Raw genomic sequence first — 15,843 nt, 5'->3', positions numbered from 1 at the left:
ACCTGTTACAGTGTTTCACCACCCTCCTTGTAAAAAATTTCTTCCTTATTACCTAGGCTAAATCTACCCTCTTTTAGTGTGAAACCATTACCCCTTGTCCTATCGCAACAGGCCTTACTGAAAAGTTTGTTCCCATCTTTTTTATAAGCCGCCTTTAAGTACTGAAAGGCTGCAATAAGATCTCCCTGGAGCCTTCTCTTCTCCAGGCTGAACAGCCCCAGCTCTCTCAGCCTGTTCTCATAGGGGGGTGCTCCATCCCTCTGATCATTTTTGTGGCCCTCCTCTGGATCTCCTCCAACAGGTCCATGTCTTTCCGGTACTGAGGACTCCAGAGCTGGATGCAGTACTCCATGTGGGGTCTCACCACAGCAGAGCAGAGAAGAGGGGCAGAATCACTTCCCTTGACCTGCTGGCCATGCTGCTTTTGCAGCCCAGGATACGGTTGGCCTTCTCAGCTGCAAGCACACGTTGCCGACTCACATCCAGCTTTTCATCCCCCCAAGCCCTTCTCTGTGGGGCTGCTCTCAATCCCTTCATCCACCAGCCTGTTTTGATACTGGGGGTTGCCCCCACCCAGGTGCAGGACCTTGCACTTGGCCTTGTTGAACCTCATGAGGTTCACATGTGTCCACTTCTCGAGCTTCTCCAGGTCCCTCTGAATGGCATCCTGTCCCTCAGGTGTGTCAACCGCACCACTCAGCTTGGTGTAATCTGCAAACTTGCTGGGGGTGCACTCGATCCCACTGTCTGTGTCATTGATGAAGATAGTAAACAGTACTGGTCCCAATATGGACCCCTGAGGGATACCACTCATTGCTGATATCCATCTGGACATTGAGTCATTGACCACTACCCTCTGGATGTGACCATCCAACCAATTCCTCATCCACTGAACAGTCAATCCATCAAATCCATACCTCTCCAATTTAGAGAGAAGGATGTTGTGGGGGACCATGTCAGAGGACTTACAGAAGTCCAGATAGATGACATCCGTAGCTCTTCCCTTGTCCACTGATGTAGTCACTCCATCACAGATGGCTGCTAGGTTGGTCAGGCAAGACTTGCCCTTGGTGAAGCCATGCTGGCTGTCTCGAATGACTTCCCTGCCCTGCATGTGCCTTAGTATAGCTTCGAGGAGGATCTGTTCCATGATCTTCCCAGGCACAGAGGTGAGGCTGACAGGTTGGTAGTTCCCAGGGTCCTCCTTTCTACCCTTTTTAAACAGGGGTGTAATGTTTACCTTTTTCCAGTCACCAGGGACTTCACATGATGGCCATGACTTTTCAAATATGATGGAGAGTGGCTTGGCAGCTACATCAGCCAGTTCCTGCAGGACTCTGGGATGCATCTCGTCAGGTCCCATAGACTTATGTATGTTCAGGTTCCTCGAGTGGTCGTGAACCTGAGCTTCCAGCACACTGAGGTGCTGGAGCGTGTCCAAAGAAGAGCAATGAAGCTGGTGAAGGGTCTGGAGCACAAGTCTGATGAGGAGCGTCTGAGGGAACTGGGATTATTTAGCCTGGGGAAAAAGAGGCTCAGGGGAGACCTTATTGCTCTCTACAACTACCTGAAAGGAGGTTGTAACGAGGTGGGGGTCGGTCTCTTCTCCCAGGTAACAAGTGATAGGACAAGAGGAAATGGCCTCAAGTTGCGCCAGGGGAGGTTTAGACTGGATATTAGGAAATTTTACTTCACTGAAAGGGTTGTCCAGCATTGGAACAGGCTGTCCAGGGCAGTGGTTGAGTCGCCATCCCTGGAGGTATTTAAAAGATGTTTGGATGAGGTGCTTAGGGACATGGTATGGTGGTGGTCTTGGTAGTGTTAGGTTTACGGTTGGACTTGATGATCTTAAAGGTCTTTTCCAATCTAAATGATTCTGTGATTCTCTTACAGTGGGAAAGACTTTGCTCCCCCAGTCCCTGTCTTGCGCTCCATCCACTCGAGAGGTGTGGGAAGAGAGGGTGCCTGTGAAGACTGAGGCTAAAAAGTTGTTGAGTACCTTGGTCTTCTCCTTGTCTCTTGTTACCAGTTTGCCAGTTGTGTTCATCAGTGGGGATCTACTCTCTTTGACCTTCCTTTTCTGGCTGACGTACCTGTAGAAGCCCTTCTTATTCTTTGCATGCCTTGCCGAGTTCAGCTCCAGCTGCACCTTGGCCTTCCTGACCCCCTCCCTACAAAACCGGGCAGCGTCCCTCTGCTCTTCCCAGGATACTTGTCCCTGCTTCCACTGCCTGTGCATTTCCTTCTTGCCCTTTAGTTTGACCAGCAGGTCTCAAGTCAGCCATGCTGGTCTCTTGCCTTCCTTTCCTGATTTCTTACACCTGGGGGTCGAGAGCTCTTGTGCTCTGTGGAAAGCGTCCTTAAAGATCTGCCAGTTCTGTTCTGCTCCCTTGTCCTTGAGGACAGTTTCCCAGGGAGGCCTGTTAACTAACTCATTGAACAGCATCAAGTTTCTTTCCTAAAATTCAGGGTCCTGGCTTTACTCTTTGCCTGACCCATATTCCTCAGGACTATGAACTGCACCAGTGCGTGATCACTGTAGCCCAGGCTGCCTCCAATCCTGACATCACTGATTAGCTCACTTGCGTTGGTGACCATCAGGTCCACTATTGCATCCTCTCTGGTAGGGCTGTCTATTATCTGGCTTAAGAAGTTATCCTCAACGACCTCCAAGAGTCTCCTTGGATTGCCTACAGCTCGCTGTGCTACTTTTCCAGCAGGTGTCGGGGTGGTTGAAGTCGCCCAGCAGGATGAGAGCCTGTGAGCGCGATGCCTCCTGTAGCTGGAGTAAGAAGGCTTTGTCAACAGGCTCCCCTTGATCGGGCAGCTGTAGTAAACACCAACCACGAGGTTCCCTTTAGTTGCCTCGGTCTCTAATTCTCACCCATAAGCTTTCAACCTGCTCGTGGCTACCCTTCAGAGACAGCTCTTCACAATCTATCCATTTCTGGATGTAGAGAGCAACCCCTGTGCCCCTCCTTCCTCTCCTGTCCCTTCTGAACAGCCTGTAGCCATCGACAGCTGCACTCTAGTCATGGCATTTGTCCCACCAAGTTTAAGTAATGGCAACCAGGTCATAGCATTCTAGCAGCATGGTGGCTTCCAGCTCCTCCTGTTTGTTGCCCATGCTGTGTGCCTTGGTGTAGAGGCACTTCAGCTGGGCTGTTCGCCATGTCACCTTCTTAGAGGAATACACCTTGATTCCTTTGAGGTATTTCACTGGTGTTTCCCTGTTGGCTCCTATTACCTCAGGAGCCCTGACTCATCTCCATAAGACTTCCAGTGTGCTCCAGTGTACCAGCATGTCTCAGAGCAACAGGCTGAGGGCCCTTGCTGGCACCCTGTCCCTCTAACCTTAGCATGTTGTCCCACAGCTTGTCATGGGCAAGCCTGATATTATCCCCCTTCAAGTCTAGTTAACTTTAAGTAATGCTCAACTCTAATTTCTTTAGAGGGAGCTTTGTCATAGAGTGAAACTAGTTTTTGTTTCAAATTATCTGTTCATCTGCAGAAGATAGGGAGGAGCTGTTGGTTAAGATGTTAGCATCCATACGCATTTCAATTCAGTTTGCAAATGAATAATGGGATATATGACTTCCTGACATGACAAGTGGGATTCAGATGCCTGAACATCAATGTCTCTTGCACTGGTAGACATTGTCAGTTATCCTGTGCTATGATATGAACCTCACACAGGTCCTTTTTGTGTCATATGTGCCAGTACAATGTGGATGTTGCAGATCCCAGGGATTAAGTTGAAGCATCCAAATCTTAACTAAACTTAAAAGGGTTTCCTGTGAGGGAGGTCTTCTGGGAAAATATCTTAATTTTCCAGTCATTGCCTTCATCGTTGTCATAAAACTGCCTGTGTTTTTTTATTTGTTTTTTGTGCTGTGGGTGTTTTTTATGGGGGTTTGGGGTTTTTTTTGGTGTTACAATACACATGTCACTGTCCTTTACCATGTTCTTTGATCATCAATCAAGTTAAAATCAATGATCAGGTTTCAAATGTAAGTTAAGAAACCAAAACCACTTTGAGGCAGAGGCCTTCACACTGCTTGTGACAGTTGTTTTGCAATGAAAACTAGTAGATAGAATTGTGTTTTGTTATTTACAGCTTTTACTTTTGTTGCAAGATGCCAGTAAACTATGAAAGAAACCTCCTGAAAAGAAATTGAACTTGAGACTTGTTTGGGGCAGGGGGGGAAGCACCTTTTTTTTTTCCTAATGTGAAAAATCAACCAAATGTGTGGTGTAGTTGATGCTCTAGAGGGAAGGGATGCCATCCAGAGGGACCTTGACAGGCTAGAGAGATGGGCCTGTACAAACCTCATGAAGTTCAACAAGGCCAAGTGTAAGGTCTTGCACCTGGGTTGGGGCAATCCCACACTTGGATACAGGCTGGGTGATGAGTGGGTTGAGAGCAGCCCTGAGGAGAAGGACTTTGGGGTATTGGTGGATGAAAAACTGAATATGAGCCGGTAATGTCTGCTAGCAGCCCAAAAAGCCAACCGTATCCTGGGCTGTATCAAAAGAAGTATGGCCAGCAGGTAAAGGGAGGTGATTCTCCCCCTTGGCTCTTGTGAGACCCCACCTGGAGTACTGCGTTCAGCTCTGGGGCCCCCAGCGTGAGAAAGACATGGACCTGCTTGAATGAGTCCAGAGGAGGGCCACAAAGATGATCAGGGGGCTGAAACACCTCCTGTATGAGGGCAGACTCAGAGAGTTGGGGTTGTTTAGCCTGGAGAAGAGAAGGCTCTGGGGAGACCTTATAGCAGCCTTCCAGTACTTAAAGGGGGCCTACAGGAAAGATGGGGAGGGGCTCTTTATCAGGGAGTGTAGTGATAGGATGAGGGTTGATGGTTTTAAACTGAAAGAGGGGATATTTAGATTAGATAGTAGGAAGAAATTCTTTACCATTAGGGTGTTGAGACACTGGAACAGGTTGCCCAGAGAAGTTGCGGATGCCTCATCCCTCGAAGTGTTCAAGGCCATGTTGGATGGGGCTTTGAGCAACCTGGTCTAGTGGAAGGTGTTCCTGCCCGTAGCAGGGGGGGTTGGAACTAGATGATCTTTAAGGTCCCTTCCAACCCAAACTGTTCTGTGATTCTATGTATTTTACAACAGGTACAATACATACATGTATGTACAATTAGTACCTTGAACACAACTCATGAGTTTAGAGTTTTTTCTATTGAGCCCAGTTCATAAAGGAGTTGAATAGTTTTACTTTATAAAAAGTGAAATATCTTTAGGATGTTCTAACACTGTTTATATGATATAAGGAACAGCTTATCTTTTTAGTTTAAAGATGTTTGTATCAGGAGTAGGGACTTTAAATCTAGAATTAAAATATTGTTGTAAAAGTAGACATTCTGATGTCATTCTGAAGCAAGTATGGTTCTTTCCTATATGTTATATAACAGCTTCCAGCGCTTTGTGTGCATCTTTAGCTGCTTGACAAAACTTTTGACTGCTTGAGGGAGGGAGGGGATGAGTGGAAGAGGTATAGATGGGAACATTTAATTTACTAGTGAGATGCACAACACTTTTGCTTTGGTGGAACAGCACGCTCCCACAAGACTGCTGAACCAGACCTGGTGTAGTGATCAGGGTGCGTTCAGTCATAGCAGAGGTAACTTTGATGACCTGGTTATGGAAAGTCCCCTGTCCTGATGTTCATGAAGTGTCTCTTCATATCTTTACCAGTGTCACAGGTCTCCAGGCCAAGCAAAGCCTGGAGGCAGATAGATGTAGGCCTCATCCATCTGCTCCTTTTAGCAGTCTTCCTGCTTGAGCTGCAAGCTCCCAACTCTGAGTTGTGTGACTGCCTTGCTGCGGCTTCCTCTGCCTGCTACCCTGCATGGTCACTGAAATATTTCCCTTGAGCAAACTTGGCTGCTTTCTGGAAAAAAGAGCTCTAGAGGGTTATCCTAACCTGGTGTCCTTCAAAGAACACTGGCACATCTCAACAGACACGTTGACTGCTGTTTGTAACTTCCAGGCATCTTGGAGACCCTTATGGAAGCAGGTTGCACGTTTGTAAAGCCTTCTGTCAATTTTTTTTCATGAAGACAATAAACCAGGCTGAAATTATAAATGTGGATAAAAATGTGAATGAAAGCAGCTTGGAGTGTCTTTCAGCGTCAGTGTTCATGAAGGAGTAGAAGTTCCTTATCACTGTCAGGAATTCTTTATGGTGCTTTGTCAAGCTGTACATTGAATGTTTCTGTTCATTCCCATCTCCCTAGGACTACTTGCATGCTTCTTGGCTTCTGCAGGTGGGAGGAAGCGATGGGCTGTGTAAGCATACACTGCTGTTCATACTCGGTGTGAAGTGGCATTTGCCCTGTAGGGTACTGCACAGGCAGAAGGTTTCCAGATCTGATTGTCTCACACATGCACAGTGGCTTGTCTTACTAGGTGACACATGTGATGCAGGGGCATGTGTCTGGAGAGTCTATTTTGAAGACTTTCTGGTTGCTGCTAAATAACTGTGTTTTAAGCAGAAGTCATTTTTTTGCTATATGTCTCCTGCAAGCTGCTGAGCTTGAAGACACTGCACATATGTTGCAGAACAGGATTCACAGTGGCAGATTGGACCAATGATTAAGAAAAATTGGTTACAGTTAAATGAAAACAAATTCAGAGATCTACACCAAGGAATGCAGAGAGAACTCATGAGCCTTGTAGCTAGAGCGTATCACAAAATAAGTGTGTTGACTTATTCTGTAGTTAGAAAAAGATGCACATCATGCTGAAGCATATGAAGAAATACTGTCTGTAGGGCACACCAATACCCCATAAAGCAGAATTTTTGTAAAATAATTCTGGGCATTGCATTTTGTTAGTTATGGGCAAATTAGAAATTCAAGAGGACAGTACAAGTGATCAGAAGTTTGGGAACCAAGACTCAGGATTTGGGCTGGGAAGCAAGGTTTGTATAATCTAGAGCAGTGGTTTTCAGACTTTTTTTTTCCTTTGCAAACACAATGTTCTTTCCATGTTTGGAGCTGCAGACCAAATACAGAGCTTTTTAAAGCCTATAGGTAGTAGGACTCCTCTTCAAAGTTATTTCTGTGGGCCCTTAAAAGCAGCTCACTGACCACAGGCTGAAAATTACAGATCTATAGAAGAGAAGTTTGAGGAAAGGGTAGGAGGAAAATGAATTTTAAAATGGTTTAAGAGAAAAAGACAAAAAGCCATTCCCTGCATTCTTAGTGGTGCGAGACTAAGATAGCAAGCTTAAGCTGCAGCAAGGAAGGATTACTTCACAGAACAAAACAGTTTTTTAATAATATGATGACACACACCTAGAGAAGCTGCAGAAAGTCAGTATGTTAGAGGAAAAGGTAGACAAATACTTGGTGGGCAGGAGGAAGATGACCTTGACTTCTGCGAGTTGGATATAACAGCTCAAATAATCATATTTAAAGTGACCAGAGTTGCTTTGCTTGTAATGAATACTGCTGAAGAAATACTGTTTTATTCCTGAAAGGTGACCACATTTCCATAGTGGATTACTTTATTACTTTGTGTGGGAATACATCCTAGGGAATGGGCTTGGCCACATCAAGTACAAAACACTGGGGATGCTCATGGACCTCTTTGGGAGATGCATGCACTCTGCTTCTCAGGGGCTGTAGTCCAAAGTGATAGATGTCAGCAATTAAACGTGCTGTGCAGCAGTGAGATGAAAAAATACTCTTTACACCTTGTATGTAAAGCAGCTTTATTGTCATCTCTTAGCTGTCAGTTGCCTTCTTGTTTTTCCCTTGCCTGCCCATGACACATGTTCTTCTTTAGTAGGCAGTGCATTTACAACACATTGGTGGTACAAGCTGTGAGTTTTAAGAGGTGTTTGTGATTACTTTTATTAGCTACATTTGCAGGTTACTCTAGGAGCCACCTAGTGGTATACTAATCCTAATAAAATGTGCATAATAACAAAATCTCTGTAGTTGTAACCAAGACATGCTCAAGATGTGTGTGCACCCACGTATAAACATAATTGACTTTTTTTTTTTCAGCTACAAGAAGAAAGATGCAGATTTGTCTGTGGCTCAGGGTCGCATTAAGGATCTTGAAGTGCTGTTCCATAGAAGTGAAGCAGAGCTCAATACTGTCCTGAATGAGAAGCGCAGTCTGGAAGCGGAGGTGGCCGATTTGCGTGCCCAGCTTGCTAAGGTATGGCAGTGAATGCTTCTTTGCTTTAGCACAGGAGAGGCTGTGTATTGTAAAATGTGTTATTTTTCTTTTCAGTTAGTTTATAGTCTGAACATCATTGATGCAGCTCACTTACTGATGAACCTTTGCCTGCCTCTCTTGGATGTAAAACTAAATTGTAAGAAATCCCTATAAAACAACCAAAGCAATATGGTGTTTTAGAAATTTTGCTAGTCAGAAGCTTTTATTTAAAAATTTCTGGTAAGTGTTTGTGTGTTCATGAGATATCAGGTTACTAAATATTGTCCTTTGTAAAGTCCTGCATAATATTAAACTTATGCTGGAGTACCCAGTGGGACTACGCTAGCAAGAAAAAGAAGAACATGCAACATACTGTGCTGGAGGAATTAATAATCCTCAACTCCCGTTATCATACTGTATTGAAATAATCCTACTTTTTAAATAACTGGTATACAAACATGAAAGCTTGTTTTAAATATTCATAAGCACACACACTCTTTTTCTTTTTTAATTTATTTTTTTTATTTTTTAGATCAGTGGCTTGACATTAGATTTGTTGTTGTGGATAATTGGTCCAAAGATGTCAAATTAAGACCATAAAGGGATTCTGGGGGTGGAAAATAGGGATCCAGACAAAATTAAATCTTTATCTTCAAAATTCTTTACTAGGCTGAAGATGGTCATGCTGTGGCTAAGAAGCAGTTGGAGAAGGAGACACTCATGCGTGTGGACCTGGAGAATCGGTGCCAGAGCTTGCAAGAGGATCTGGATTTCAGGAAGAATGTGTTTGAGGAGGTATTATCAACCTAGTAATCTCATCACAGTCTGAAGTTTATGTAGCTTTTATTCAAACTGACTATAACCAATTACTAACTCGTTCAGGTAGGGAAAATCACTATTATCCTTGCTATAAACAGGTTCAGTAATGAAATAATTAAAGGTTTTGCAAGAGTTACATGGTAAATCAGTGGTGGAGCTGGCATGACAGCCAAGTGTCATGGGTATTGTTCCACAGGCAGGTGAGCTAATGTAGCAGCTGACTGCTGTGGGAAAGGGAAAGTCTTGTTTCCCCTCTGTGGACCTGGTTGCATGGCCCTGCTCCTTACTTTCACCAGCTTTGGTGGTGGTTGGACCTGACTGTAACCTGTTTTCATTGACGAGAACAGTATGCAATTACCCTGTTTTTTGCAGGGGTAGTTTTCTGCCTGTTTAGAGAGTTGAATTGGCTCATAGTGGTTCTAGTGAGGACCTGAGTTTTTATGGAGTAAATAGTGGGAATGCACAGGTGGGGATTGGGAAAGGGAAGCATGACCTCTCTGTACCAGATGCAAAGTGTTATGTCAGTTTATTCCATCTTGTGAAAACCAACTCTGACCTTTGGTTCTTCTGCAAACTCATTCAATTAGTGGCTGCTGAGCAATTGCCACATGCTTCTGCCCTTCATCTCACCTATGCTAGTTGTGACGTTTGGCTCACCATGCACCAAACCATTTCAGCCTGATTGACTAGTAAACTACTTAGGGTTTTTTGTTTGAGTTCAATTTTTGCCAGCTTAGTGGCTGAGTTCTGTCTTACCACGGAATCAAACGAGTGCCCAGACTGGATTAAGGGATGGGGCAAGGCTGTGTGGCTAAGGACAGGGGCTGGAGCAGGGCAGAGAAACCAACCAGGTAGATCACTGGTAGATCAGAGTTGTACTGACCGTTGTCTCACTTCCATGCCCTGGAGTAGTTGGATTGCTGCACGCGACTGCAACGATAGACCCTTGCTTGGTTGTAGGGCCTTAAAATAACTTTGCTTCCTGAGGAGAATTGTGTTGCTACTGACTAAAGGTGAAGCTAAATGAGACAGCAGAAGCTAATCGTAAAGCTTGCCATGCTGAAATGGGGGTGTTTCTTTAGTCATCCCTGGAGCTCTTTGATCCTTGTATGGACCAATTCAACACAGGAAGGAAAAAAGGAATTGGTTTCCTTTTAGGTAAGTGAATTCATTTGGTTCAGTGAAGGGTCCAAAGCTCCATTAGAGTTAGAACGTCATGACTGGGAGTGTGGCAAGTGAAGCCTGCTTATTCTAGTGGTGTTGAACGGCTAGATCAGCTCAGCCCTTCACCTGATAACTTTGTAATCCTCCATGATATTTTTGTGGCCTCCAAGGAGTCATTGCGTACAGTTACTGAGAGACTGCTGCTTGCTAGTTTTCTTGGTGTAAAAATTCACCACAGAAGGGAAAGCTTCTTCCAGATCACATCAGGGCACGTTTCTGTGAGCAGAAGGGCCTGTTTGTAAGAGTCTGTTTTTATATGTAGAGCATTTCTGCAAAACAACTTGTAAAGTTGCTCTGAATTTGTGTTAGCCTGCTATGACTCCAGTTTAGGCATGCAAAGTGAGCCTTGCTTCACTTGCCTGCTATTCCTCCTCGTGGCTCTGCTGCTACCTTCAGGCCTCCTCCCAGTACTCGGAACCACTCCCTTGTTGTTTGTCCAACCCTGAAGGGAGAAATTGTTTCTTTCTCATACCATGTATTCAGGCCTGGCCAGGTCTCTGCAGACCGCAACATGAATAAGTGCATGAGTAAGCCGTACCTCACTAGTTTGTGACCAGTCTTCTAGGCACAGAGAACTCTTACTTCTCTAAAAATGAAAATTTCTTAGTACAAACTCTGACCAGAAAAAATTATATTTATGTTTTCAGGATTGCTTGGGTTGCTGCTTCATTACTAATGTAATCAAAATCAATGAGTAGAGTTCATCCAGTATATAGAAAAGGAGAGAAGATCTGCATATGATTAAAAGTGAAACTTGAAGATGCAGTTTTTCTCAATAATGATTATTTTTTCAATGTATGTAATGGTCACAAAAGGTGTTCATTTTTATCTGACTCCTTGTAGACTGCTATTGTAATGTAGGCATGTATATTGAGACGGTAAACATTTGTAGTGCAGCACATGGAATCTATCTTTGCTATGTAAAAAAAAAAATGTTTTCTTCTCCCCCCATTTTGACTTTTGTAACATAAAACAGCTCCTTACTTAAACTGTATGTGGTTATCTTTAAACCTGTTTTTAAGTCGGATCACTTTTAAGAATTATATCCTGACAAATGAGAACGGTAACTTGCATCTGTTAGTACATGCAGCAATTCCAAGGCTTAAACGCCTTTAGTACTGTAGCTCCTATATACTAAATGATTAGTACTGAAACAGTTAATTGTTGTCTGAATGTAATTGCTGTACTGTTTACCCTAATGTGGGAATTTGTCCCCTTTTTTTGTGTGTGTGTAGGAAATAAGGGAAACAAGAAAACGACATGAACATCGTTTGGTTGAGGTGGACACTAGTCGCCAACAGGAGTATGAATCCAAAATGACTCAGGCCCTGGAGGATCTGCGAAATCAACATGATGAACAAGTCAAATTGTACAAAATGGAGCTTGAGCAGACCTATCAGGCTAAGGTAACTATTGCTATCCATGGCACTGTGTGACAGGAAGTGCAGTTGGTGAGATAAAAACATTTCCATCAGCCCTGCTGTCTTCAAGGAGACAAATAATTATAATGTGAAGAAGCTTTGTCCCAGTGTTCAAATGCCTCCTCTGGTGCTTGTGCGTGGATGCATTTCCAGGGAGGTTATAGCCAGAGGTAATAGCTAGGAATAGTTTTAGCCAAGAAAGGCCAGTTTGTAAGAAAACACATGGAACTATTGGTCATTGCGGAGGACACAGTGGGAATAGTGGATGTCACGCAATAGCATATTAGACGATGTCTTCTGCTATAAGGGCTTTTTTCTTTATGTCGATAGATCCAGTTCTTCCTCCAAAATGGAGGTAGTGGAGGAGACTTGCAATAGGTGCAATATGTTGGCTCTAGGAAGCTGACTACCTGGAGGGATGTGTTGGACAGCTTGAGGAATGGCTGCATTTCAAGACAGCCTTTTGCGTGGATGCAGTGAGCTTAGAATCATAGAATTGTTTAGGTTGGAAGACACCTTTAAGATCATCAAGTCCAACTGTTAACCTAGCACTGCCAAGCCCACCACTAAACCACGTCCCTAAGCACCACATCCACAAGTCTTTTAAATACCTCCAGGGATGGTGGCTCAACCACTTCCCTGGGCAGCCTGTTCCAATGCTTGACGACCCTTTAAATGAACAAATTTTTCCTAATATCCAACCTAAACCTCCCCTGGCGCAACTTGAGGCTGTTTCCTCTTGTCCTATTGCTTGTTACTTGGGAGAAGAGACCAACACCCACCTCGCTACAACCTCCTTTCGGGTAGTTGTAGAGAGCAATAAGGTCTCCCCTGAGCCTCTTTTTCTCCAGACTAAACAATCCCAGTTCCCTCAGCCGCTCCTCATCAGCCTTGTGCTCCAGACCCTTCACCAGCTTCATTGCCCTTCTTTCAACATGCTCCAGCACTTCCATGTCTCTCTTGTAGTAAGGGGCCCAAAACTGAACACAGTATTCGAGGTGTGGCCTCACCAGTGTCAGGAAAAATCACTTCCCTGCTCCTGCTGGCCACCCTATTTCTAATACAAGCCAGGATGCTCTTGGCCTTCTTGGCCACCTGGCCACACTGCTGGCTCATATTTGTCTGGCTGTCAACCAATACCCCCAGGTCCTTTTCTGCTGGGCAGCTTTCCAGCCACTCTTCCCCAAGCCTGTAGCGTTGCATGGGCTTCTTGTGACCCGAGTGCAGGACCTGGCACTGAGCCTTGTTGAACCCCATACAATTGGCCTCAGCCCATCGATCCAGCCTGTCCAGATCCCCTGCAGAGCCTTCCTACCCTCAAGCAGATCAACACTCCTGTCCAACGTGGTGTCATCTGCAAATTTACTGAGGGTGCACTCGATCCCCTCATCCAGAGCATTGATAAAGATATTAAACAGAACTGGCCCCAGTACCGAGCCCTGGGGAACACCACGTGTGACTGGCTGCCAACTGGGGTAAACTCCAGTCACCATAACTCTTTGGGCCTAGCCATCCAGCTGTTTTTTTTTACCCAGGGAAGAGTACACCTGTCCAAGCCACGAGCAGCCAGTTTCTCCAGGAGAATGCTGTGGGAACTGGTGCCAAAGGCTTTACTAAAGTCCAGGTAGTCAACATCCACAGCCTTTCCCTCATCCATTAAACGGGTCACCTTGTCATAGAAGGAGATCAAGTTAGTCAAGCAGGACCTGCCTTTCATAAACCCATGGTGGCTGGGCCTGATCACCTGGTTGTCCTGTACGTGCTGCGTGATGGCATTCAAGATGATCTGCTCCATAACCTTCCCCAGGACCAAGGTCAGGCTGACAGGCCTGTAGTTCCCCGGATCCTCCTTCTGGCCCTTCTTGTAGATGGGTGTCACATTTGCTAACCTCCAGTCAACTGGGACCTTCCTGGTTAGCCAGGACTGCTGATAAAGGATGGAAAGTGGCTTGGTGGGCACTTCTGCCAGCTCCGTCCATACCCTTGGGTGGATCCCATCTGGCCCCATAAACTTGTGTGTGTCTAAGTGGTGTAGCAGGTCGCTAACTGTTTCCCCTTGGATTATGGGGGCTTCATTCTCCTCCCCGTCCCTGTCTTCCAGCTCAGGGGGCTGGTACCCTGAGAACAAGTGGTCTTACTATTAAAGTCTGAGGCAAAGAAGCTATTAAGTACCTGAGGTTTTCCCTCATCCTTTGTCACTTTGTTTCCTGCTGTGTCTGATAAAGGATGGAGATTCTCCTTAACCCTCCTTTTGTTGTTAATGTATTTATAGAAACATTTTTTACTGTCTTTTATGGCAGTAGCCAGATTAAGTTCTAGTTGGGCTTTGGCCCTTCTAATTTTTGCCCTGCATAACCTGAGGACATCTTTGTAGTCCTCCTGAGTTGCCTGCCCCTTCTTCCAAAAAAACCTCTCCTTGTTTTCCTGAGTTCCAGCCAAAGCTCTCTGTTCAGCCAGGCCGGTGGTCTTCCCCACCGGCTCATCTTTTGGCGCATGGGGATGGCCTGCTCCTGTGCCTTTAAGATTTACCTCTTGAAGAGTGTCCAGCCTTCCCTGACTCCTTTGCCCTTCAGGACTGCCTCCCAAGGGACTCTGTCAACCAGTCTCCTAAACAGGCCAAAGTCTGCCCTCCGGAAGTCCAAGGTGGCAGTTCTGCTGACCCCCCTTCTTACTTCTGCAGGAACTGAAAACTCTGTCATTTTGTGATTGCTGTGCCCAAGATGGCCTCCAGCCGTCACATCACCCACAAGTCCTTTTCTGTTCACAAACAAACTAATAGCTTGCAAACTAATATGGACATATTGAGAGGGGCTCCATGTCTAAGGTTGCATTGTCACTTTATTCTTACTGTGGCCTTTGCAATGTTCTTACTAGCCCCAATACTCTCTTAAATGTGTGTAAGCCTTATCACATTTCAGTGATCTAAGTTAGTTCTGGATTGGAAAATTACTAGATGCAGTTGTGGTTTCAGTGGTGGTGGGCAAACTTCAGGCAAGGTATTGGACCTATTTTGGCCAGCTTTGGTGATGAAAACCATGGTAAGGAAACTGGAAATCATGGAATCAGAATGGTTTGGGTTGGAAGGGACCTTTAAAGTTCATGTAGTCCAACCCCTCTGCAGTGAGCAGGGACATCTTCAACTAGATCAGGGTGCTCAGAGCCCTGTCTAGCCTGACCTTGAATGTTTCCAGGGATGGGGCATCTACCAGCTCTCTGGGCAACCTGTTACAGTGTTTCACCACCCTCCTTGTAAAAAATTTCTTCCTTATTACCTAGGCTAAATCTACCCTCTTTTAGTGTGAAACCCCTTGTCCTATCGCAACAGGCCTTACTGAAAAGTTTGTTCCCATCTTTTTTATAAGCCGCCTTTAAGTACTGAAAGGCTGCAATAAGATCTCCCTGGAGCCTTCTCTTCTCCAGGCTGAACAGCCCCAGCTCTCTCAGCCTGTTCTCATAGGGGGGTGCTCCATCCCTCTGATCATTTTTGTGGCCCTCCTCTGGATCTCCTCCAACAGGTCCATGTCTTTCCGGTACTGAGGACTCCAGAGCTGGATGCAGTACTCCATGTGGGGTCTCACCACAGCAGAGCAGAGAAGAGGGGAAATGTGAACAGAGGAGTAATTTAATCCAGGAGAATGCTGCTTAAACTTCTTAAAAATATTTGCGCTCTCTTTCTTTATCTGCCTGTTGTTGCAGATGAGTGGAATGCACCTCTCTCAAAAGAGAGAAGCAGCAATGTTTTATTGAGATAAAATAGTAATTTGACAGAGTTCAGTAAGTTCGATGGAATTTAACAAACAGTGGTTTGACAAGGTTCAGTAAGTTTGGTGGCAAGGTTCACCGTATTAATTACTGCATGGAAGGAACACACAAAGGAAAATTGAGTTAGAATGATTCACACAGAGACCGGAGACGCAAAGAGTAAGGAGGACCCTCCTGTTGAGTCACGAGGTTCAGAGTGGACCCCCTTGCTTTCTAAACTCCTTTTGGAGCCTAGGTGTTGCTGGATCCAATTTTAGTTTCAGACTTCGTTAACAGCTTATGTCTAATGGAATTATCCATACAGTGTTTATAATAATATTGAGTAGCTATATGGATTAGTAATGTTTCATAGTATTAATTCAGCGTGCTACCAGTCACTTACCAAGGATCTGTTGTGGGTGAGGGATCTCTCTGCCTTGGGTAAGGAAGG

The 15,843-nt window shown here is 45.0% G+C and overlaps 1 protein-coding gene across 1 annotated transcript in view; it reads left to right on the top strand.

Moving 5' to 3' along the window:
• LMNB2 (lamin B2) overlaps positions 1 to 15,843 on the top strand; it is a 42,569-nt gene that overhangs the window by 13,205 nt on the left and 13,521 nt on the right. Inside the window, exons 3-5 of the mRNA XM_072845227.1 lie at positions 8,031 to 8,187; positions 8,857 to 8,982; positions 11,466 to 11,636. Coding sequence (XP_072701328.1) covers positions 8,031 to 8,187; positions 8,857 to 8,982; positions 11,466 to 11,636 — 454 coding nt within the window. The remainder of the gene's footprint in view (positions 1 to 8,030; positions 8,188 to 8,856; positions 8,983 to 11,465; positions 11,637 to 15,843) is intronic.

This window comes from Ciconia boyciana, chromosome 24 (assembly GCF_034638445.1).
Source record: "Ciconia boyciana chromosome 24, ASM3463844v1, whole genome shotgun sequence".
Lineage (NCBI taxonomy): Eukaryota > Metazoa > Chordata > Aves > Ciconiiformes > Ciconiidae > Ciconia > Ciconia boyciana.
The sequence above is the reverse complement of the archived record's forward strand: the minus strand, read 5'-3'. Positions and strand labels throughout refer to the sequence as shown.